Raw genomic sequence first — 25,961 nt, 5'->3', positions numbered from 1 at the left:
GCAGCTTGTCAAACAATTAGTGAACCTTCCCTTATCTGTAGCCTCCCTTTCTCAGACACAATATATCTTATGCTCCACCAAAGTAACTGTCCCTCCAAATTTTCCTTTCTTGTTCTCCAAGTACCAAATGCTTCATTTCCAAATTGAACATATCCTTAAGTTTTCAAAGTTCTGTGCAGAGTTTATCATCTTCCCCCCCCAAAAAAAAAACTCCAATCAGCAAGCTACTTTTAGCCCGCAGTCTTTCTTGCAATTTTTAAATTTATTACTTCAAGTTATTGGTCAAATAGTCTGGGGCTCTGGACTGATGATCTGGAGATGTGTTCAAATTGCTATCATGGCAGCCGAAGAAGGTGAAATCAGTTAATTAAGTAATCTCAATTTGAAACAGCAATATTGGTAGTGGTGAACATGCTTGTTCTAATAAAAATCAATCTGCTTCACTTAACATCCTTTCGGGAAGGTCACTGCAATCCTTACTTGATCTGGCTTTTGTGTGATCTCCATTTAGCCGCAGGGATATCAAAAGACGAGTTAAGTCTTGGAAAGCAACACACACAAAATGCTGGTGGAACACAGCAGGCCAGGCAGCATCTATAGGGAGAAGCGCGGTCTTCCTACAGTTGCTTCTCCCTATAGATGCTGCCTGGCCTGCTGCGTTCCACCAGCATTTTATGTGTGTTGCTTGAATTTCCAGCATCTGCAGATTTCCTCGTGTTTAAGTCTTGGAAAGACACATTCAATCCATTGACTTCAACTGAACCGAATTTTGGAAATGGAGCTTGGACCTCACTGTTGCTGTCAAGGGCAAATTTTTAAATTAGAAGGGGAACTGAATCTGTTTAGTAATTGGGTTATTTCTGAGTGGGAGTTTTCTCCATCATCTCTATTTTTAAAGTACAGTCGGCCCTCCGTATTCGCGGGGGGATTGGTCCTGGGACCCCCGCGGATACCAGAAATTGTGGGTGCTCAAGTCCCTTATATAAAAGCCTAAGAGAGCTCATAAGGGTATTACAAAAAGCAAAAATAGTGTTCGGCGTTTGTTTTGCAGCGAGCCGTGATAGAGGCAGCATGCACCTTTATAACGGCTCGGTGTGATCAAAGGAGATGAATGCACTTTGTTATGATTTTCTCCTAAGTTGTTTACAGGAATATTCTGGAATTCAATCTTTAGATTTTCCTGGAGAATCCCTGAACTTCGGCAACCCTGGGTCTAGTCTGGGGAAGGGGAGATCAGCTTAAGTAGCTACCAGAGTTGTATGCTAAAAGACTTCTTAAAAATCCTTTTGACTGGTTCATTGCAACTGATATTTTTTGATTTGATTGATAAATCTTTGCGCAAACGTGAACAACCTTTAACCCAGTGACCTCTTAGCTGTTTTAATAGATGATAGATTTAAACACTTGATTCCTTGCCACATTTGGCAAACTACCATTTTAAATTGCAGATGCAACGGATCCTCACCCAGGCTGGTAAGGACATTTTTAAATGTCAGTCATGCTTCAGTAATAGCATTGGGACCTATACAGTAGGTTATTTTTACCTGAGGCCTTAGTGGGGAGGAATTGTAGTTTCATTGCCTGGGCAAGCTTATTGGGCATTGTCGACACTCAATGCCCAGTATAGTTGATTTGTTTTACTATATCTGAGAGGTTCTCCTGGGCCAAGAGAAGCAGGATTGGCTCTCAATTTCTCACAAATAAAGCTTTGATCTTCCCTATGGTGGGGATTACCTCTGTCAGCCACCCCACCAATAACAGCAAAGTCTCACAACCCCGACATTTTCTATTCCTTCCACCATATATAATTTTTGTGAATTAATAAATCAATTAAAGAAGATGGAAACATTTTGTCATGAGTTTCTCCTAAAGAGCTTGCAAGAGTGTTTTGGAGGTTTGTCTTCAATCCCTGGATTCCCCTACATTCACCAGTGGGCAACCACTTACCTTTAGTAGGGAACCAGGCCACATCATCAAGGGAGGCTTGTGAGCAGCTGTTTGCCTGCAAGGAAGCTAACATTGCCAAGCCTCATTGTTTGGCATCAGTAGCGATGGAGTTAAGTCTGATGGATTGAAAGATTGCGTGGAATCGGGATTTCAAAGCTGACATTAATCAAATGGGAATGTCAGCTGATGAATGGAATTACCGAAGCTTTGCTTTATCAGCTGCTTCAATTATCTCCCCCAAATGACAGATACAGGTCACGTCCCAGAGAAGCCAACCCCACTGCAACATGATATACAGTAAGGACGGTACAATTTGGGACATTCATTCCAGGTAGTGCACTCCCACTCCTGTTGAGTTCAATTTCAAGTACAGCTTCATAGATTTTTTTGCTTAGTCCAATTATCAGTTTATTTACTAAACAAACAGCCAAGAAACAAACAAATGTAGTTTTAAAAGAATTAATCAAGTCACTTGCCAAACTCTGTTTGATATTCTAAACATTTCAGATAATTTAAAGAAAACTGTCTCCACAAAAATAGAATTCTGTGAATGTTAAAAGCAGGTGGCAGGTCTGGAATGACGTTCAGTATTTATTACCCTACAAATGCTTTGTAAGTGTTTACAGAACATGGAGCATTACAGCACAATGCAGGCCCTTCAGCCCACAATGTTAATCTGACCTTTTAGCCTACTCTAAGATTCCCTCCCACATAGCCCTTCATTTTTCTGCCATCCATATGCCTATCTAAGAGTTCTTTAAATGCCCCTAATGTATCTGCCTCTGCCACAATCTCTGCCAGGGTGTTCCACACACTCACCACTCTCTATGTAAAAAGTTACCTCTGACATTCCCCCTATACTTTCCACCAATCACATTTAAATTATGCTCCCTCTTATTAGCCTTTTCCTCCCTGTGAAAAAACGTCTCTGGCTATTCACTCGATCTATGCCTCTCATCATCTTGTCTACCTCTATCAAGTGACCTCTTTTGCTCCAGAGGTTGCTCAATTTATCCTCATAAGACATGCTCACTAATAAGACAGCATCCTTTTAAATCTGCTCTGAGCCCTCTCTAAAGCTTTTGCATCCTTCCTACCTATGATGAGGTAACCAGAATCGAACACAATACTCTAAGTATGGTCTAACCAGGGTTATTATCTCCTGGTTCTTGAAGTTAAATCATCAGTCCAGCACCTTCTTCATGCTTCAGAAGACCAACCAATTCTTAATGAGTACAATACTCAGTGGCCACTTTATTAGGTATGCAGGTACGTCTGCTCGTTAATGCAAATATCTAATCAGCCAATCATGTGGCACCAACTCAATGCGTAAAAGCATGCAGACATGGTCAAGAGGTTCAGTTGTTGTTCAAACCAAATGTCAGAATGGGGGAAGAAATGTGATCTAAGTGACTTTGACCATGGGATGATTCTTGGTGCCAGAGAGGGTGGTTTGAGCTCTCAGAAATTACTGATCTCCTAAAGACTCTCTAGAGCGTCTAGAGAATGGTGTGAAAAACAAAAACAAAATATCCAGTGGGTGGCAGTTCTGTGGGTGAAAAAGCCTTATTAACGAGAGAAGTCAGAGGAGAATGTCCAGACTGGTTCAAGCTGACAGGAAGGTGACAGTGACTCAAATAACCACATGTTAAATTACTGGTGTGTAGAAGAGTGTCTCTGAATGCACAACGTGTCAAACCTCAAGGGGATGGGAGACAGCAGGAGAAGACCATGAGCGTACACTCAGAGGCCACTGTATTCAGTATAAGAGGTACTAATAAAGTGGCCACTGAGTATTTTTGCTTTATTTCACTCATACAAAAACCGCAGCTGCGAGTGGTACTCTTCTCCCAAAATATTGTCCTTTTAAAATCAGATTTGACTCTATTCTAAGTGAACAAAGAAAAATTTCTAACCTCCCTATTTTGTTCCCTCTTCTGAGGGTCAGCACCCTGGCCTAGCTCTGCTTATCTTTCTCTCATGATTCATCTCAGTGATTGGGTTTGAGGTCCACAGAGGCCCGCCCTGTGAATACAGACCCTTGGGTCGTTTCCCTCAAGACTTTCTCATCTGCACCGATCACTGAATGGTACTGGTAGGGACTAATGGGTCTCAGTACTGCTCTGTCAGACCACCTGCAGGAGGAATAATAATAAAGACCATCAGTTAAAAAAAATCACTGTACAGGAACCTTTGAGATAAAGATGTAAGTGTAGACAAAGATCTGCTTTGTGGCAGATGCACATTGAATTTTCCTGTGATCTTCAGTCAGGAATATCAGTCAGATCAGGTTGCAGATGTCTTGGGTGGGGCGTTCCCAAGCTGCTGGGAGGTGAAGAATCAAAAAAGAATGTTCACTTTGTAAGTGCAAAGTGATGATTTCATTAACTTTAATCTGTGAACTAAACAGCACACTGCCAATGTTTCACGACCTCCTAAATACAGTCATTAGCTGAATTTGCGCCATTGCTTAAGTATACGGGATTCCCAAATATTAAGTGGTGAGAGATCATTTTCTGTCTTTTCCATGGTCAGCTCTATAAATTAATGCAAACAATATATTAAAATGAAGAATGTTGGCAATCACACAGTAATGGTTTATATATTGCTATGCATATTATCAGCAAGTACACAGTCCAGCAGTCAGTCACAATGGGGCAAAAGAATTTATGCTGAGGTTTTTCATCTGGCGCATCCTTGCAGACAGAAAGTTGTATTTCCAGGGGAGAATTTCAGCTCCCCTATTTGCTCCAGAGAATTCCTTCAGCAGTATGGGTGTGGCTGTACAGAGCAAGCCTGTGTGGTCTCCTTTGCAAAATCACCGACGTGGAATCAAGCTACTCCTCATCCTGTTTATAAGGATCACAAAGGCAGCCAGCCAACTTGAAGATAAAGATTAAAAATAAGCTTTATTTTTCACATGTACATTGAAAAATACAGTGAAATGTGTTGTTTGCAACAGTATGTGCCAGGGGCAGCCACAAATGTTGCCATGCTTCTGGTTCCAACTAGCGTGCCCACAACTTACCAGCACTAACTCTTTCATCTTTAGAATTTGGGAGGAAACTGAAGCATCTGAGGGAACCGACACAGTCATGGGGAGAACATACTAACTCCTTACAGGCAATGGCAGAAATTGAACCCCGATCTTACTGCTGTAAAGTGTTCTGCTGACCACTACAGCACTGTTGGAAGGCTGCAAGAATTGGAAAGACCGATATTTACGTTTGTAAATACTTACATTTATAATCATGGCCCACTACAACCATCTCACAAAAAAGCATGGGTTGTTTTGGTGTCCTAATTCTTTGAATAGAACTGACTTTAAAGATGAAAGAAAGTAAGTGCAGTTAGGCTCCCAAAAGCTCTTTATTCAAGCAAGGAAATTCTGAATATGAATAATTTATAATGAATAATTTAGTAATAGTGTAGCTCAACATGTTTGGATTTTCCCCAGATAACACCTTTCAGTGCTACAAGTTCTGACCAATCAATGGGACTTTTCATGAGCCCCTTCACAATGTTGCCAAGTGTCCCAGTTCCTTCTCGTGGATGCTTGTAGCCATAGCGACTGGAGCAATAACCAGGTACTGAGACTCACGCTGACCCTTATCTTACCTCAATGAGGATGAATCTGTGCCATCAGAGCAAGGGAGGAAAAAGTGAGTTGGGGATCACTATTGCACTGATCCTGAAATCTGAATGGTGGAGTGTAAGAAACTGTTCCTAAAATGCTGAGTGTGTACCTTCAGGCTCCTGTACCTCCTCCCTGGTGGTAGTAATGAGAATTGAACATATCCTGGGTGGTGATGGTTCTTAATCATGAATGCCAGCTTTTTGAGGCATCACCTTTTGAAGATCTTCTTGATGGTGAGGAGGTTTGTGTCTGTGATGGAGCTTGCTGCATCTACAACCCTCTGCAGCCTCTTTCGACCTATGCATAAGAGCCTCTATACCAGTCAAAATATTCTCCACTGTAAAGATTTGCTGGAGCCTTTGATAATATACCAAATCTCCTAATGAAGTATAGTGGCCGGCATGCCTTTTTCATGATTGCATCAATATCTTGGGCCCAGGATTTCCCAGCATGGATGCTACCACTGATACCTCCAGCAGCTCATTATTTTCTCCATAATCAAGCACCTCTGGTGTCTTGTGTCTCAGACAATTGTAAAATGTGAGATGTAACAGAGAAAAGAAGGATCAAGGTCATGGATGGATTTGAGCACAGAAATAGGATTTTATTTTGTGATAGTGTGTAAAGCACAAGCAGATACCAGGGCACACCCTGATTTAAACTGTAGGAGGTGGATAGAGTTTAAAAGAGGACACATCCAACACAGTTTAAGGGATGGCATTGATATTCAACACTGGACTGTTAATGTGTTTCCAAAGCTTTTGATTTTAATCTCATGACTCATCCACAGATAAAATCATATGGGGGAGGGGAGATGAGCATACTGTTGCTAAGACAACAGCCAAAATAACATGTCAACAGGGTGGAAATGACTGGAAAGTTTGAACAGAGTGAGCATTCTTCTGCATTTTACCGCTGTTAGCATCTGTTTTGCTGAAAACTTCCCAGAGAAATTCCCTCTTGTTAGTGAAATATGGAACACTGCTCATTAGGGATGTGGGCAAATTTCCAGCAGAACTCCAGTGAAAAAAGCAGAGACAAAACAGAGCAGAGAGCTGTTTTGGGAATTTTACGATATGGCAGTGCTATGTTACCATTTGTCACAGTATCTCCCTGTGCCAGGGAAAGTCGGGATTGTAGCTTGGAATCCCTTTCCAGGACACATTCCAAACTCTGTGTGAGAGAGAGAGAGAGAGAGAGAGAGAGAGAGAGAGAGAGAGAGAGAGAGAGAGAGGGAGGGAGGGGGGGAGAGAGAGAGAGAGAGAGACAGAGAGAGAGAGAGACAGAGAGAGAGAGAGAGAGAATTTGCAAATTTCTTCTAAATGCTTCAGATTCAGATTTATTTATCCCATGTACATCGAAACATATGGTGAAATGTGCTGTTTGCGCTAACAACCACACACTCGAGGGTGTGCTGGGCCAGCCCATAAAACATCGCCACACATTCAGGCACAAAACATAGCATGCCCACAATATTTAGCAGAACATTTAAATGAGCATTTATCCCAAATCTACAGGACAGGCAGGTCTCCCAAGGCATACCTTTTAAAAGCTATTCCAAGGTAATTTTCCCTTCTGTAGAGAATGTTCTCTACTCTGGAGCTGACTACCTCAGAGCAGATTTTGAGGGAGCTCTGCATATTTTCCAAGTTATTAGTTTTTGTTTGGTCCCACATTTGGCTCCATTGTAAATACTGACATTAGTTCCATATATATAATCATTTGAAAGATTATGCAGTACTGTTTGAAAAGTATCAATCTTTCAAATAATATTTAAATAGTAGTGATAAGTTACAAAAGCACAGTCAAAACTTGTATTTCAGTCACACACATCAATGTAGAATGTATCTTGATGCAAGGTTTCGATCCGCAGCATTGACTGTCCCTTTACCTCCACTGATGCCACATGATCCACTCAATTCTTCATGTAGTTTGTTTTTTTCGTTCCACATTCCGGCATCTGCAGTCTCTTGTGTCCCCTAGTGAGCAAAATATGTTTCAGAATTTCAATAGATCACTAATCATGTCTTCCAGTTGGTTTTCCAATAGAATTCTCTAATGTAGTACACATAAGAGTTGAAACGTGTCATAGAATTCTTAAGTGAGGAATTTTCTACCACGTTACTTTCCATTGACTTCATGGATCAGAATGTGAGTGGACTGCATTGTGAAATGCGTTTGAGTCAAACCCAACAGTGCAATGGAATTTAGTTACGATCAATTAAGGGGTTGCTTTATTTATCGACTTTCAGTTTCACTCTAGCATGGACATTCTATCCATACTAAAATGCTATCCATCTTAGAGAGTGTGCCGTTAAAATGGCTGTGAATGTTGGAATGTACACTCCCTCTGTGGCTAACTTGGTTTCTTGTCCCCTCCACTTCTGATTAGCTCATTGCAAGTAGTTAACATTAATCTCTCTCTGCATTGAACTAAAGCTATCCATTTTATGGTTTAGTTCTAAGTGTGGGCAAAGCTGTGGAAAAATAAAACAAAGTCTAATTGTTGTAAATTGGAGCAATATTAAACTGAGCCTTTGTCTCTTAGTATATACCAGTTCTAATACACTTGCCTCTAGGACACTCCCTCTGTCAGACTTCCTGCTTCCAACATTCTTTGCTGAATGGATTTTGCAGATCTGTTTTTCATTTGTATTTTTTCAATGCGTTCTCCCCAGCATTTGCCCTCCACCAGCAGAAATGGAGAGATTGTTCCATGACTCACACCAACTCTACGCCCTGATTTGATGGGAGGGATTGTTGGACATTGTCCAGAATTCTACTCCCATGGGTGGAACATTGATTGGTATGTCCACCTCCAGATAGATGGTTTAAGACAGTCAAAACCCTTGCAACTGCAGGCAAGAGTTTCCAGCTGATACACAAACATTGATTTCAGGCTTATATCTATTGTGTGGGAAACAGGTTGAATTTGAATGGAATTCATAATTTTAGTAGAGAAATCTTTAATTCTAATTGACAATTGCCTTGATTAAGAAGTTGCTCTCATGCCTAAATCAGAAGATCAGGTGTTTGAACCATGTTTAACGATTTAAAAATAGAATCATGAAGCACTAGAAAACACAGGCCCTTCAGACCATCTAATCTATGCTGGCCAGGTCTGCATAGTCCCATCTATCTCCACTATATGGTTCTCTGTACTACTTTCATCTATGTACCTATCCAAACTTGTTTTTTATGTTACAATCGAACCCACATCTGCCATTTCTGCTAACAGCTCATTCCACACTCGCACCACCCTCTGAGTGAAGAAGTTCCCCCTCAGATTCCCCTTAAACATTTCACCTTTCACACTCTAAGCCTCATAATTTTGTATACTTCTATAAGATCTCCCCTCATTCTCCTACACCCCAGGGAATAAATTCCTAACCTATTCAACGTTTCCCTATAACTCAGGTCCTCATGTCCCAGCAATATCCTTGTCAATTCTTTCTGCAGTCTCTGGACACTATGACACCATCTAGTTTTTGAAATGCTAAAACAAGGTAAAGGGAAATGATCCTATTACTTTATTCAGAGCAGCATGATCTGAATAAAGTGCACTCGTTACCATATCCTACTAATTTTGTAAATGAAGTTTATCTCATTACTGTTGCTACGGGCACATTGGCTGCTCTAAGTGTGAGTTGCAGCAAGGACTAATGTCAAAAATAATTTCATTAGCTGGAAGATATTTCAGGATGTTCAGATGTTTCAAAAGGCAAATTTAGTGTGTAGTGTCTGCTTTTAGCTTTGCATTACAAAGCACCCAGTATTGGCAACGCAAGTAATATTTAACTGTTTTGAGACCTGAAGGACAGACACCTGAGACTGTTGGGATCCTTAACTGCTCCTTGGGATCCAAGACCCATGTGATGACAAACTGGAAATGGCTTCTCATTTAATCTGCTTTTTTTCAACTGAGAGGTTGCTTAAAAATTCATTGTGCCAACTCCATTTAAATGTTGAAGTTGAGATCAGCAAAAATGCTACGGTTAACTATTAGCCAACAGAATGTGCTTCCCTCCTCTCCCATGTGCCCACCCTTCCTTCAAGGAATACAGCTGATTTGTAGCATCTCATGTACTACATGTAAGAAACAGAGCTTGGAATAAGGGTCTTCAAGCTGGTTCCTGTTTTCAGTAATATGCTTGTGACTGGTCTGAATGTCTCATCCTGTTTCACCCGACTGAAAATCCAAAAGTCTATTGATCTTGAATTTACTTGATAAGTGAACATCCGTAGAAAGAATTCCAAAGCTTCCTGTCATCTGAATAAAAGAATTTCTTTTCATCTTGGTCCTGAATGACCAACCTCTTATTCTGATAGTGCCTCTTATTTTTAGATTCTCTGGCCTAAGTTTGCAGTTTCTCTGCATCCATCCTGTCAACAAACTTCAGAAGTTCCATTTGCATCACCGTTCATTCTTCGACCTTTCTCAGCCCTTCTTCATAGGGCAAACCTGAAAGCCCATGTGTAAAGATTCAATTGTTTTTCATCTGAATTTAAGTGCAGACCTTTTTCCTCCCATTTCCCCACCTTCTTTTTTACTTATACCACTTGTTAAGGCCAGTTGCAACTTATTAAGATGGGCAATAAATGCTGGCTTAGCTGGTGATGCCCACATCCTGTAAATGAATAAATATAAAAAAGATAACCCATGCTGCTTACAGCTTAATTAACTTTGATCTGACAGCTATTCATTACAGCCGCTAGATTGTAACTGAAAGAATCTCACTTCTAAAAGGAGATCCCTCCTCCAGATCTCACAGAATGGTTGCTTATCAGTTAAGGGAATAGAAGTATGATACTTTAAACTATTATTATTCACCTTAATTATCAGGGATTGAATATTCTCAGTAGACTCAGCTGTTTGACATCTGGCTGATATGAAGAAGAACCTAAGTTATTATCATATACTTTATACTAAGAAAATTGTATGTGCCATAAATTGTTTGAACCTCTCAAGACTTCCGAGATGAGCAGAAAAACAATCCTCATCTACAGTAGCATCTACTTGGCTTTACTTCCAAAATGAGTTTCCTCAAATTGCTTAACAAGAATAGATTATTTGGTTTATACTTGATTGTCAGGTGTGGGCAAGCTGGCAAGGGCAACATTTAATGCCATTCTTAAATGCCTCCTCCTTATCGCAGCCTATGTTGTCAATGGTATCCGTATATAGACCTTTTGATGTTGAAGGAAACGCTTAACTGTTAAATAAATGTGCTTATGGTAACTATAAGTATCCTTAGGCTTATCCACCTCATGTCTCTTTCGGCATGGAAAATACTGTTTCCCTGTATTCACTGGTATATTAGCATTGCAATCACACTGGATAGTGTGTCCTTTTCTAGTTTCTCAAACAATAGCTTTACAGACATTCAGCTTGCACCAAGAGTTTAAACAAGAGTTATGTACAAGACAGCACACTGTCTCTTTGGATTGATACCTGCTTTGTCCCAATATATCCTGAAGTTAATACATCCACTGCTAAGTTTTAGTTTATTCCCAGTACGATCCCAGTCCCGTCTTGCTCTGGAGCTGCATTCTGAGGTTCTATTGTTGAAGATTTTTCCTCAGGAATTCTTTCAAGTCATTAAACCATTCACTTGGGAGCTTGTGAGAAGCCAGAGGCTCAATCCTACATCCTCCCATGCTGTAGCATGGCATAACTGTTTGCCCGGTTCTAGTTTGCAGTCCAGTACCATAGACTGCATTACTCTACTGATCCCATTTATCCACAGTTAGAATTATAGTGATGTTGTCTTTCTAACAGAATAAACCAATCCAATAAGGAATGCAGAGAAAGTTCTCAGATAATCTCCTGGCAGAGTATTCAGATAAAAATATATTAAAACAAAATGCTCCAGGTACTGGAAATATGCAATTTATAGAGTTAATATTTCAGGACAAGACCTTTCAATAGATCTAGTGAATAGTCGTTGGCCTGAAACATTATGTTTGATTCTCTCTCCATAGATGCTGCTTAACTTGCTTAGTGTTTCCAACATTTATTTTTCTGTTTTTTTTTATGGTACTTAAGGGGATGCTAGATAAATGATGTGGGTTAAAAAAAACAGTGCATAACAACGAGTCCTGCTGAAGGGTCTTGGCCCAAAAAGTCGACTGGACTCTTTTCCATAGATGCTGCCTGGCCTGCTGGGTTCCTCCAGCATTTTGTGTGTGTTGCTTGAGAAGATAATGAGAGTATTGTTTTTCAAAAGCCGAAGAAGTCCATCAGGTCCATGGCTGTTCTGAGCTGAGTAGTCCCGGCCGTTCCATATTTTCTCTTGAACCATTGCAAATTATCCCTCATCACTCTCCTTTGATTCTTTTTGCCAATTACAAACACTAAGAACATATTTTTTACAGTGACCAATTAACCGATCAGCGCAGCTTTGGGAGAAAGCTGGAGCATCCTACAGAAACCCATAAGGTATACCACAGTATGCATCAAACCGAAGCCAGCAGAAGTAAGAGAACGCAGCCAGCTACTGCGTCACTGTGCCCCATGAGGAGAAACATCTCTAAAAGTGACACAAGAAACAACATTTAAACAGCAAGCACTCTGCCAAAGGTATTAGTGGAGGCAGGTTCAACTGCTGCGTACAAAGGAAAGCTGAACCAATATCAGAAAGTGCTGTGGAGGGAGGACTGAGAAGTGGGATTAGCTACATTATGTAGAACTGTATGAACCGAACACACTGAACGGCCTTCTCTTTTATCGTAGCTATCCTGTAATTCTATGACAAGGACAGAAGAGATGAGGTGAAGGATGGAAGGATACGTGAGTGTAAACACCAGCATAGATTGGGCCAAGTGGAAAGTTACTCAGAAGTAAATTCCACATAATTCCATGCAAAACACCAGGATGGATTCAGTGCACTATAGAAATGTGATATTTTTATTTGAATTGAATCAGAGCTTCAAATTCCTTCCAATGTTTAGCCCAAATATTTGGAAAGGAGTTTCTTAGATATCAGGTAACATTGGGGAGGCTCCGTCAATCTCCATTCCTTCTAAATTGTCACATTTAGGTGTTGTGGCCAAGGCTTCTGCCTGCATCATTGACTTAATCCTCAAGAAGATATTATATTACCTTTTATTACAATCCCCCGAGGTTCTACATCCAACAACAGCTTTTGTGTGTGTTTTAAGTTTAACCAACAGGTTTAAAATTGGCCCTCCTCAACCACATGGAGCATTAAAAGTAATTTTCCAACCTACTTTTGGCTTAATGCGAGCATAGATATTTCACATTCCCTACCCCTGGTATTTTGCTGCCACACAGACAGTGATTACAATGTCAGTGCTTGTTTATGCCTTTTATGGAGAAATCCTTAAAACCCTCAGCTGTGGACATTCCAACATTTCACTTCATGATTGTTCCACACTCACTTATAAATTGAATCCTTCATACATTCTTCATTTATATATTTCATTAAAGCCTTTAATTATTTCTGGAGAGTGCATGGAATGATCCTGGTGTTTTCTCAATGATCAGTATGATGATTAAATCCAAACTTTAAACGTCACTTCTGGATCTTAACATTAAATGATCCACCACAATTGCTATTGTATTAACATCAGAGCCGAAATCTTTGAAATATTATGCAACAATTTCCATCTTGACCTTCTGCCAAAATAAAAATCAAAAATTGTTCGCAAAATGAAATGGAAAACACCCTTGCCGTACGAGTCTTTGGTTGAGAAGCTTCTTGACCCCATCTTTCTGTGTTTGTGCTGTGAAGTATGCAGTGGTTGTCATCAGAGGGCACCAGCAAGCTATTCAAAGACCTTGCAATTGTAATTGTTCTGGATGTAGCAAAGCTATAGGTTTTGACTGAATGCACAACACAAGAAATAGCTAAGTAGTAAAGTAGCCTTTAAGAATTTTAAACACCTACAATTTTAAAATAATTAAATAATGTTCTTAAAACACAAACATCTGCAAGAACATTTGTAATTATCCCGTCACTTTCATATTTCACAGTAAGTGCAAAGGAGTCAAATCTCAGTCTAACTCTGGAATACACAAGAGACAGAGGAATTTATTCAGAGTCAGTTTAATCTTACTGACATATGTTGTGAAATTTATTGTTTTGTGGCATCAGTACATTGTAGTACATAAAAACAAATGATAAATTACAATAAGATATATGTATATATTAAATTAAATAATTAATGCAAATAGAGGGCAAAAAATTGGTGAGGTAGTGTACATAGGTTCATGGACTGTGCATAAATCTGATGGTGGCAGGGAAGAAGCTGTTCCTAAAACATTGAGCGTGTGTCTTCAGGCTGCTGTATCTCCTCCCTGATGGTAGCAATGAGAAGAGGGCATGTCCTGGGTGATGGGGGTCCTTAATGATTCCAGGTGCGTTCCTCACTGGTTACAGTGTAATTCCACCTTGATGGAAATTAAGAATAGTTGTATCTGCAGAACAGCTCAGTTTTCAAGGGTTTTTGTATTTCATTCAAACAATTCGAAATTAAATAGACTCAACATTAAGAATTAGGCAAGCAGAGAGCTCCACTGTAGCTTGCTGGAGTGTTAGCTATTGAAATGCACAGCTGGCAGTATAGGTTTGTTCTTCCCACTCACCTCTAGACTCCACAGAGATATTCACAGGCCAGAATCATGTATTTGCAACAGATATGTGCATAATTGCTGGATCTAACTCCTAGAAACACTAGCCAATAGTACAGAGGTTGCAACTCAAGAAGGCTCATGACCTCAATTGCTCCACCTTCTCACGGGGAATTAGATTATGTTAATAAAAGCTGGAGCTGCCTACATCCTAAAATGAATATGAAAAGAAATTCCAATGCAAAGTCTCTGTCTCATGACGTTACTCAGCTCAATATCCACTGGTACCAGGAACATCAGAAGTTGTGGTGGACCCTTTGATACTGGTGGGAAGACCCATGGTTGGTGAAATTTTAGAGGTTAAGCCTATAAATGGTCTCCATCCCTTTACAAAGACCATTGCCATCCCATCTCTCTCAGTTACCATGAAAGTACTCATTCAGCTTTGGAGGACTTTCTGGACTTTTGGAGGACAGTCTGCCATGAATCAGAAGGTTTCCCGTCTAAAGACCTGAACACAGAGACCTTGGCCGATATTTCTGTACACCGCTGAGGGAGTGCTACACTTTTGGAGATTCCCTTGGATTAGCTATTAAACTGGTTCTTCTGCTGTCTCAAATAAATGTCAAAGATACGATAGCACAATTTTGTCAATTTATCCTTCCATTAAATTGGTAAATTGGTTTATTGTTGTCGCATCTACTGAAGTACAGTGGAAAACTTGTCTCACACACCGTTTCTGCAGATCAATTCATTACAACAATGTATCGCAGCAGTACAAGGTGAAACAATAATAGAATGCAGGATAAAGTGTTTCAGTTACAAAGAACATATAGTGCAGGTAGACAATAAGACCCATTGTGAGGTCCATCTTATCGTACTAGGAAACCATCAAATGTCTTATAGCAGCAGAAAAGAAGCAGTCCTTGAACCTGATGGTACGAGCTTTCAGGCTTTTGTATCTTCTGCCTGATAGGAGGTGAGGGAAGAAGAGAGAATGTCCAAGGTAGGTGGGGTCTTTGATTATGCAGGCTGCTTTACCAAGGTAGGGAGAAGTGTAAAGTCCATGGAGGGAGGTTGTGTCCTCTGATATCCTTAGATGAGTCTATAACTCCCTGCAGTCTCTTGCAGTCATGGGTAGAGTAGCTGCCATATCAAGCTGTGATGCATTGGGATAGGATGCTTCCTGTGATGCGTCGATAAAATTGATAATAGTCAAAAAGGACATACCAAATTTATTTAGCCTCCTGAGGAAATAAAGGTGCTGGTAAGCTTTCTTGGCTGTAGCATCAACATGGTTGGACCAGGACATGCCTTTGGTGATGTTCATTCCTAAGAACTTGAAGCTCTTAACTGTTTTGACCTCACTATCATTGATGTAGACAGGAGATTGTGCACCACTCCCCTTCCTGGAGTCAAAGACCAGCTCTTTTGTTTTAATGACACTGAGGGAATGGTTGTGGTCATGATACCATGATACTGGGCACTCTATCTCCTTCCTGTACTGCAATTCATTGTCATTTGAGATTTGGCCTACTACAGTGGTGTCACCTGCAAATTTATAGATGGAATTGGAGCAGAATCCTGCCGCACAGTCCTGAGTGTATAGAGGGAAGTGTAGAGGGCTGAGGAGCTTTGTGAGCACCACTATTGAGGATAATAGTGGAGGAGGTGTTACAGCCTATCCATATTGATTGTGGTCTGTTGTTCGGGAAACAATACAGTTGCAAAGAGAGGTATTGTGTACCAGGCTTAGGAGTCTAGGAATCATTTAACATCATTAAAAGCAGATCATCTGTCTAGTATCAGGTAATTGTTTGTCATTGCTTGCTGTGCATAAATTGGGTGTAATTCTGATTCTTTTTCAAAAGTGACTACACTTCAGAGGCACTTAATCAACTACAAGGTGTTTTGATATATTCTGTAGCTCTCATGCAGAAATGCAAACTTTTCTTTCAACAAAAGTAAAGGTCCCACTGCCCTGTAAATGGGCTCCATGCCATTTTATTGTCTCAGTGGCAATGGGTTCCTTCTTGCTCATGCTAGAGATCAAGGTGGACGTCCTGGCCAATATAAACAATGCAAAAAATGTAATGGTGTCACAGTTGGGGAATCTCCTCTATCCAGGCAGTTCTGGGTAATCCAGTTAATATGGACACAGGAAGTGGAAATTTAAAAATATTGCAATACAGTCCCCCTCCCACAGCATATTTGCAGGATGAACTGTGAGGCCCCTTTCCATTCGGGTAAAAGTTAAGCCAACTGCTTTGAAGACTTCTGGTCAGTCTGTGCAACATATGTAGTTGAATACAACTGAGCCCGCAAATCCAATTCCTCTTGCTGCCAAATTAGAGGTTCAAGTACAGTATAAAACAGCATCTCTGCACACAGATGTTCTGAAACAGTTTGATCAAATGCAGATGGGGTAGGATTTCCCCATCAGTATAACACAGTCATTGGCAGTAAATCTGGTCTAGCCTACTCTAGGGAAAATCCCACCCCAAATTGTGTGGAAATTACTGTATTTTGTAAAGCTCCTTTAAGATTTATTTCAGACTCCCTGTATCTATATTTGATGAAGATCAGAGATTTTGTCTGAAGCTTTTACTTTATGCTACTTCATGAAAGAAAGAGCATTAATGTAGACTCTGATTGCAAAGAACCATATTTTGTGTGCTCTGCCATTTCAGTGAAAATAAACATTTAAAACTGTATAATTTTCACTCAATATCCTCCCGCCATTTGCTGTTATAATCAAAATCAGAATCAGAATCAGGTTTATTATCACCAGCATGTGTCGTGAAATTTGTTAACCTAGTAGCAGCAGTTCAATGCAATACATAGTATAGTATAGTATAGTATAGTATAGAAGAAGAAAAAAATAATAATCAATCAATTGCAGTATAGATATAATGAATAGATTAAAAATCGTACAAAAACAAAATAATATATATTAAAAAGGTGATGTAGCGTTCACGGATTCAATGTCCATTTAGGAATCGGATGGCAGAGGGGAAAAAGCTGTTCCTGAATCACTGAGTCTGTGCCTTCAGGCTTCTGTATCTCCTACCTGATGGTAACAGTGAGAAAAGGGCACGCCCTGGGTCCTGGAGGTCCTTAATAATGGATACTGTCTTATAAGAAGAAAATATGAAATATGAATATAAAATAGCAATGAGAGTAGTGACCTGATAATATGTTATTAGTGGCATTGGATAAGTGAGAAATAATCCACAGGATCTGAGAACTCCACTGGTCGATTTTGAATACTCACACAGCACAAGAGATAAACAGGACTTCAGCTTAATGTGTCACTTGAAAACTGACACCTTCAGTGCTACTATACTGAAATGTCACCCTAGATAGAATATCTGCTCTTTTCTCTGGAATGGATCTTGAACACATTCCTCCTGAGTTAGCAATGAAGTTTTGACTACAGAGCCAGGGCTGCCACTATGCAATTTGTTCAGTGTGTTCATTGAATTCAGCTCCCCATGCTGAACGTCTGCTTGTCCTACTGATCAAGCATCAGGAATTCCTGAGTTATATTGTCATTTCTTTTCATGATTATGAGACAGATAATTGTGGCAGCTGAAATAAATGCACGAGAAAGGCATTATTGTTGACTGCAGTGAATCATTTGCTGGTTCATTTCTTTCTTATGTGTGCAAGAACATGATCGTTTTAGATGGAAGGAAACTGATCCTATTAGCAAATGATTGAAGCAGAGGGAACAGGTTCAAATTTTGAGCAAAAAATACAAGGGGGATTTGAGAAAAAGAAATTTACATAGAAGTCATTTATGATGTGGCATTAAATTATTGTAAGATGGTGAATACAAGATTAAACAATGCCTTCTTAAGGGAATTGGATTGGAAGTCAAGATAGAATGATTTGCAGGGCTGGGCAATGCACTGACAAGATTGCTTTACTTTGATCTGGCAGACCTGATGGCTGAATGATCTCTTCTATCTAAATGATTCTATGACTCTTCTTTTGTGTGGTGGTGACGAGCAACAGCAGATAAGGTGAAGGTGAAAGGAATATGTTGAGGTTTAGAGGTCTGTTGTCTGAATGATTTTGAGAACTACTTCATTATCCCAAGAAATGCAAGTTCAGGGCAGGAAGTTGCAACATACCTCATTGACTGCTCTTCTCGTTCCTCGATGCCCCCTCTGTTCAATGATGAGGTACATTTTCCATATCGCATTCAGTATTTTCCAATATTTGCATTGTTGGCAGAAGGCTGGAATCCTGAGATTCAGTGGTCAGTCCTTGGACAATAAAGTTGCAAATCAACTGTTCACTGTCAAAGTGTTGACTAACGTTGAAATGTTGAAAGAAAGTCATGAGAGACTGAGGATTCTGCTTGGGCATAGTCTGCCCTTCCTTATAAAGATTAAATTTAAAAGATTAAAAGATTTAAAAGATTGTCACATTGAAAAATACAGTGAAATAAACTCTCATTTTTTTTACATCAATGACCAACATATGGATGTGCTGTGGGCAGCCCGCAACTGTCGTGCACATAGCATGCCCACAACTTACTGACTCATACGTTGCTGGAACATGGAAGGAAACTGAAGCACACGCAGTCACAGGGAGAATGTATAAACAGTGGTGGGAATTAAGCCTCAGTCATTGGTACTGTAAAACATTATGCTGTCATGGGATTTTTGGGGACCTCTAAGAATGACATTCAGTTTGCTGGCTATTTTCTAGCTCCATTGGAGAGAAACATGCTCAGTCTTGCGTGGGTCCTATATTCTGAGCAGCTGTTTCACTGTAATAATTGTGTTGCTCCTTGCATTGTTGGTACATGCCCAACAGCCAGAAGAGACTGCATAATGCTGGCAAGGTCTCTCGTCTATAGAGTTAAGATTGTTACGATCATGTTAGGTGGCATGGTAATGTAATGGTTAGAGTAACACATTAACAGCACCAACAATCACCATCCAGGTTTGATTCCTGCCGCAGTCTGTCAGGTGTTTGTACCATTCCTCCCGCGACCGGGTGGGTTTCCTCCAGGTGCTTTGGTTTCCTCCCATATTCCAAACAGGTATGGTTAAGGTGAGTGAGTTGTAGGCATGGTATGTTGGCGCTGGAAGCATGGCAACATTTGTAGGCTGCCTAGCATAATCTACGCTGATTTGTTTTGACACAAATAACGCATTGTTATTGTTTTGATGTTGAAACAATAACAATGTCATCAAAACATGTTTTTGTGTTTCAATGTACATGTAACAAATAAAGCTATTCTTACCTTATCTTTGATACCATCAGAAAGCTTTGGTGGAAATGGACTTTACACTGAATTCTTCACTCATGAGTAACTTCCACAGTTTAAACGGCTTTTCTATCTCCGTTAAAAATGGGCACATATCCTTTCAGCACTTTCTCTTCGCATGAATATGAGGTGCAACAGAAAGAACAATAATGGGATCCACACTAGAGAGGTAGAGCATAAGATATTGCAGGTCAAGTTATTGGACCAGTGGTTCAAGTGTAGTAGGATACTCCCTATCAATCTTTGCACAGTTCTGCAACTTTGTGTTATTTATTGTATTTAATATTATCATGTATGCTATTTATTCTGTGAGTAACATGTGAACAAGGAGTTTTATTGCTCCCTGGTGTATATGCACATAAGCTAATCTGAATGAAAGGTACTCACTCAGTACTCATGCAGCTAATTACAAAAATATATAACCAAATACAATGTCTGAATATGTTTAAATGGATTTAGTCAAAAAATCATAATGGTGCATTTTGTATTTTTCAGGATGAAACACCAATGCCTGCGAGATTGAGCCTTGGGAAGTCTGTAAAAGAAAGTCTGAAAGTACCTGAAGAAAGTGAAGAAGGAAAAGAGGTTGTGTCTAATGAGCAGAAACCTGAAGGTGAAGCCATCTCGCTCTCCTCTGATGAAGAAATTGAACTTGAAGTAATTGAAGAGGAAACAACAGCTGTTCGTCTGAAGAAGAGCAGCATGAAGCGAATGGATGACTTCAAGAAAGCATTCTCCAAGGAGTCCATGGAAAAGGCCAGGCAAAGGACAAGGGAACAACTGCAGAAGACTCGGATAAAAACAAGGGAGAACGTGGAGAAGACCAAACAAGCAACAAAAGAAAATCTGGAAAAGACAAAGCTTACACTTGAAAAGAAAATGAACAAGCTCGGCAGCAAGATAGTAACACAGGAGCGAAGGGAGAAGATTAGGGACTCCAGATCAAGGCTGAGGAAGTCCTTCACACCAAATCATCAAAAGTCAGCACGGTGTCGAACAACTGTCTACAGGATCCCGCCATTTACATTCTGGGTTAAAAAGATGAGAGATGGGGATGTGGTGGTGCAAGAGGTGGAGATGATGGAAGGTCAGGGAGAAGATCATACTGCAGAAGATGAAGACCACACCGACCTCCTTATTGAAGAAATCCATGAGGAATCACTGGAGGAGGATCCAGATAATGAGACCGAACACCTGCTGCAGAAAAGGAGAATTGAGTAATGAGTTTATTTAGTGGAAGAGATGTCAATTGGCTCTTGCTAGTTGGCTGAGGCAAATAGAAAGGAAGGAGTGAAATGTTTTTGGAACAGTAGATCATAAAGTTTGAATGCATTAAGAAATTTATATTGCACAACTTTGTTACCCTCTTGTCTTAGTTAATCTAAGGACATTTCCAGTAAGCATTGCATTGATGAAATAAAGCAAGCTGTTTGTCATTTCATCACTAGGATACTGAACGGGATTTCATTTCCCAGTCAAATCACTTTTGGGAAACAGCCATTTAAAAATGTACTTATGACTTTATAAGTTACATTATGAGTACATTAAATAATAAGCTAGATTTTCCTGAGTGGGACCTACCTTCACTCACCACTTGGAATTGCCAACCCTCCCCTAGATCCTAAAGGTCAATTTCACCAACTCAAGAGACAAAACTCAGGGTCATACCAAGATATGATGTGACATATTTAAGTCACATGGGTGAGCCAGAATAAGCCCTGTACATCAAGTCTTCTTCATTTGGTTATGCTCCAATTCTGCTGGCTGTCAAAACTGTTTTTTTAGTGCATCTGAACTTCAGACATCTTGAAAAACTAAACTGAAACAAATAAAAAATGACCACTAAAGTTTAGAAAGGCAAATAAGCTAACTTCCAAATAGTTTGAATAATTATATCATTAAGCCAGTTCAAAAAGAAACAATGAAACTTATCCATATTTTCCACAGATCCCTTTCAAATAAATGGGCTTATGGATCCTGCAGCAGTTTTCTGCACTTAAATATAGATTTCTGAATCCCAAAACCTGATAGTGGATATGCAGAGGAACGCTGTTGGTTTTTTGTGTAACTTTTGGCAAAACCCAGCCAAATCTAGGCCAAGGATCAAATGTGAGGGGTGTTCAGAACTAACTGTGTGAGAAATATTAATTCCAAAGTGAAGTGGAAAATTGTAATCAGGAGGATAACTAAAGTTTGTGCAACTACTTTCTGCATTGGAGAAAAGAATATACCTGTATAATGGAAGGTTTAAAAGGTAAAAAGTATTTTATTCATATTATAACCGAGGCAGGGGAAAGATAAAATTAAGCCTTGTTATTTAGAAGGGTTAAACTTGGTCCAGTAAGGATGTGAAAAGAAGGCCAGAGAATGGGGAATGATTCAGAAGGTTAATGTGCTTTGTATAGCAATGGCAATGGAACATGATAAAAGTAGAATGAAATGTCGCTCTTGCCAATGGGTGAAAAAAGAGACTTTGTATGACATCAGTGCTTTTGTCGATACAAAATGAAATATCTTTTGCATCCATGCATAGCAGACAAATCAATTACTGGATACATTTTACCTTTCCAGCTTTCAGTAATTTGCATTTACACGCAGTAACCAGATTAGCAGGCAGAGTTGTAGCGTCTTGCATGACACAAGCTTTAAAGCTGCATCACTATTGTATAATAATAAAAATTCATTTTAAGAATTTATATACTTATTGCTTTACCTGCTATAGCAGCTGCTTATAAGTAAAAGAAGATAGTTGATGAGTTGTATAAGTAACATCTTGAACTTTGGAAAGGAGATTTTGCAGTTCATCAAGGAATTCATACTTTCCTTCAGTAAACAATTTTACTGAAAAGCAATCCTACATTATAATTTTTTAACACTATGCAGTAGTATACAAGGGCTTTTTGCATTTATCAGTATATTGAAGTAATTATATATTCAATATTATTACCAGATTTACTGTTATAAACTGAGTAGTACTGCAATTTCATATTCCTGCCAACAGAGGCGCTATAGAGTCACCTCTGGCAAGAATGAACTCATAAAGAGCAAACCAAATCCACCTAGCCAATGTCCATTGTCAATGTGGACAGACCAATTTCAAATGCAAAGGCAAAATGTATAACCTTAAAATGGGCTATGTCTGTGCTTTCTGATTTAAATAGCCTCTGCCCTTTGTTTCTATTTAGATTTGTTTGCCCATAAGTAAAATCATTGGAGATTGACAAGTAATATTTTACAAACCGATGAAAAGAAACTTTCAACTTTCTGATAGTTAATGACCACAGAAATATATCATATGTATTAAAATATAAACTCTTAACATTTAAACATTTATATGAAATACTGTCTGTGATTATAATGAATGCTTGTTTGAAATATAAGGGTCATTGACTCTGTTCAATGAGTAGAAATAGCATTTTATACAAATGTATTAAGTTCTCATAATTACTATACACTACAATATCATGATTAATGTACCAATAATTGATTAGCTTGGATTCCATAAACACATCTGCTGTTTTTCAATGACACTTGGAAATTTGCAATCAAAATATTTTGGTATGACATACTTTGGAATAAGTACGAAAACTTTCCAAGTACCATACTTTAGAAATTGGACATTATTCTGTACATCTGAGATCCAAATGCATACCAGTAGTAACAGTGTGTTTAAGAGCTTGTGATTGAGAGTGAAGAGATAAATGGTTTTTGACCATTTAGCCTGTTCCATCTCAATAAGTCAATCACTCATTACGCTTTTCAGCATTTCTACTATCTCTTTACTCAGGAGAAGTTTACCAAATTTATTTTTCCACTAATTTGTTGTCTCTTTCAATGATATATCCTCATTTTTTGCCAATCCACATTTTTAGAAACATTCTTCCTTTTGCTTTGAAAGTCATGCAACTTATAACTTCCTCTTTAAAAATGTATTTGTGAAACAAAACTGCAATTTTTGTTAAATGCTGTCATGCCTGAAAGCAAAAGGGATGATGCAGAATGAAGAGGTAGTTTCATGTTTGCAGTATGTATTTTTTCAACAGAATATAAACTTCCAAAATGTATATTTCTATAAAGTGTTGACTTCATTTTGAATAGTTTCCTTAAATATATGACTGTATTCTAGATATCAGCATGAAACAAGAAAGTAAATGGCATATCGAATATCTGAATGTTGAGACATATAAAAAACTGAGTTTATATTTAGCTTACAATTTTGTCAGTACAGCAATAGCAATTATAAATCAACAATATGCAGCAGACTTCTAATATTTGCCTACTATATACTGTACTTACATTTTGCTTAACAATTCATAATAAAAATCAGTCTCATAGACAGAAATTTATTGCTTGTGGGCTGTTATTATTCCATTGCGCTGATGAAACTATAAACACTACTTGAGTTAAAAGAGTTAAAAGCGATACCATGTCATATCTATTGCATCTTTTCTTAATGTTGATGGATTTTATGCAATTTTCAGCATTACATAACACTACAGAAGGAGGCTATCAATCCACTTAGTCCACTCCAGCAAATCATAAACACAAAAGATTAGCATGTGCTGAAAACCCAAAGCAACACAAATGAACTGCTGGAGGATCTCAGCAGGTCAAGCAGTGTCTGTGGAGAGGAACAAACATTTGATGTTTCAGGCCGACACCCTTTGAAAGTCCTGATGGAGGATCTCAGCCCAAAACACCAATTGCTTTTTCCTCTGGAATAAACTGATTATTCACTTCAGGAGGAGGAAGCCTGGGGTCCACAAGCCAGTCCTCATCAGGGGATCAGAGGTGGAGAGGGTCAGCAATTTTAATCTCCTCGGTGTTATTATTTCAGAGGATCTGCTCTGGGCCCAGCACGTAAGTGACATTACAAAGAATGCAGGGCAGCGCCTTTACTTCATGTGAAGATTTGGCATGACATCTAAAACTCTGACAAAGTTCTATAGAAGTGCAGTGGAAAGTATTTTGTCTGGCTGCATCACAGCCTGGTATGCAATCAATAGTTCCCTTGAACCGAAAATCCTCCAAAAATTAGTGGATATGGCCCAGTCCATCACGGGTAAAGCCTTCCTTGCCATTGAGAATATCTACATGGAGCACTGGTCACAGGAAAGCAGCATCCATCATCAGGGACCCCCACCACCCAGGTCATGCTCTCTTCTCACTGCTGCCATCATAAGGAGGTACAAGAGCCTCAGGACCCAGACCACTAGATTCAGGAACAGTTATTGCCCCTCAACCATCAGACTCTTGAACCAGAGGGGATAACTTCACTTGCCCAATCACTGAACTCTTCCACTACATCCAGAACCCACCACAAATGTTCAAGCACCCTTTATCTCATGTTCTCGATTCTTATTGCTTATTTTTCTCCTTTGTAGTTTCACAGTTTGTTGTCCTTTTGGCTTGGGTCTTCCATTGATTCTACTATTTTTCTTGGATTTACTGAGTATGCATACAAGAAAATGAATCTCAGGGTGACACAAATGCTCTCTGATGATAAATTTACTTTGAACTATGAATTTTGAACTCTCCATAGATGCTCCAGCACTCTGTGTGTGTTGGTCCATTCCAGCTCCCAGTAGTCTCATTACCCTGGACACCTGCAATTTATTCTCCCTTTATGTGCATAGCAGCTCCCTTTTGATCCTTTTTGCCACAAATTTGCAATTCTAAAACATGGCTAGACAGTTGATGTACTGCTAGAAGAAGCCACAGCATTCAGAGGAAGCCCACACAAGGTGAACACTATGGCGGTGTAACAGTTAGTGTGACATTATTACAGCTTGGAGCATTGGAGTTCAGAGTTCAATTCTGGTGTCCTCTGTAAGAAAGTTTGTATGTTCTTCCCATGAAGAATGGGTGCTTCTTCCCACAGTCCAAATACATGCTGGTTAGTAGGTTAATTGGTTATTGTAATGTGTCCTGTGATTAGACTAGGGTTAAAGAGGTGACTCACACAGGCTGGCGAGTGAGCATTAAACAGCAGCGCTTCGCGGGAGTTTCGGCATTTGAACAGCGGCCAATCAGAGATTGGATTCTTTAGTAAGACCAAATATAAAAAAATGCAGGGGCAAATGGAGCAGCCTTTGTCTGAGCGGCTATTGTTGGTGTGGATATTGATATAGTGGGGATTTGATGCTTTAGCTCCTTAAGACTTCAGCGAGGAGAGGCTGGAGTGAGAGAAGGCAAAAAGCTGTAGGTAGATTTTTTTCCAGTTTATTTAATGTTTCCTTCTTTATAATTGCACAGTTAGAGCAGTAGGGGTGGCAGGCAGGATAGTTGAATGCTCCTGTTGCAGGATGTGGGAAAGCAGGGAGACTTCCAGTGTCCGCCAATAACTTAATCCACAAGAAGTGCCATCCAGCTGCAGGTTCTAACATTCCGCGTTCAGGAATTAGAGCTGGAACTGCATGAACTCCACATCATGTGGGAGGCTAAAGGATGGATAGGAAGGTAGCTACATCCAAGGTGCAGGACACAGGAAACTGGGT

General features: G+C 39.5%; 1 protein-coding gene and 1 long non-coding RNA gene across 2 annotated transcripts in view; one reads left to right on the top strand and one right to left on the bottom strand.

Annotated features, from left to right (window-relative positions):
• The window catches only part of LOC132384871 (caveolae-associated protein 1-like), a 56,132-nt gene extending 32,326 nt beyond the window's left edge, over positions 1–23,806 (top strand). Inside the window, exon 2 of the mRNA XM_059956482.1 lies at positions 19,960–23,806. Coding sequence (XP_059812465.1) covers positions 19,960–20,685 — 726 coding nt within the window. The 3' untranslated portion in view covers positions 20,686–23,806. The remainder of the gene's footprint in view (positions 1–19,959) is intronic.
• Positions 13,716–19,691, bottom strand: LOC132384873 (uncharacterized). Its single transcript, XR_009509024.1, has 3 exons — positions 19,441–19,691; positions 18,317–18,451; positions 13,716–13,997 (listed from the first exon to the last, which is right to left on the bottom strand). It is a non-coding gene; the product is annotated as an uncharacterized LOC132384873 (long non-coding RNA).
• Positions 23,807–25,961: the final 2,155 nt, after the last annotated feature.

Source organism: Hypanus sabinus, chromosome X1 (assembly GCF_030144855.1).
Source record: "Hypanus sabinus isolate sHypSab1 chromosome X1, sHypSab1.hap1, whole genome shotgun sequence".
Lineage (NCBI taxonomy): Eukaryota > Metazoa > Chordata > Chondrichthyes > Myliobatiformes > Dasyatidae > Hypanus > Hypanus sabinus.
The sequence above is the reverse complement of the archived record's forward strand: the minus strand, read 5'-3'. Positions and strand labels throughout refer to the sequence as shown.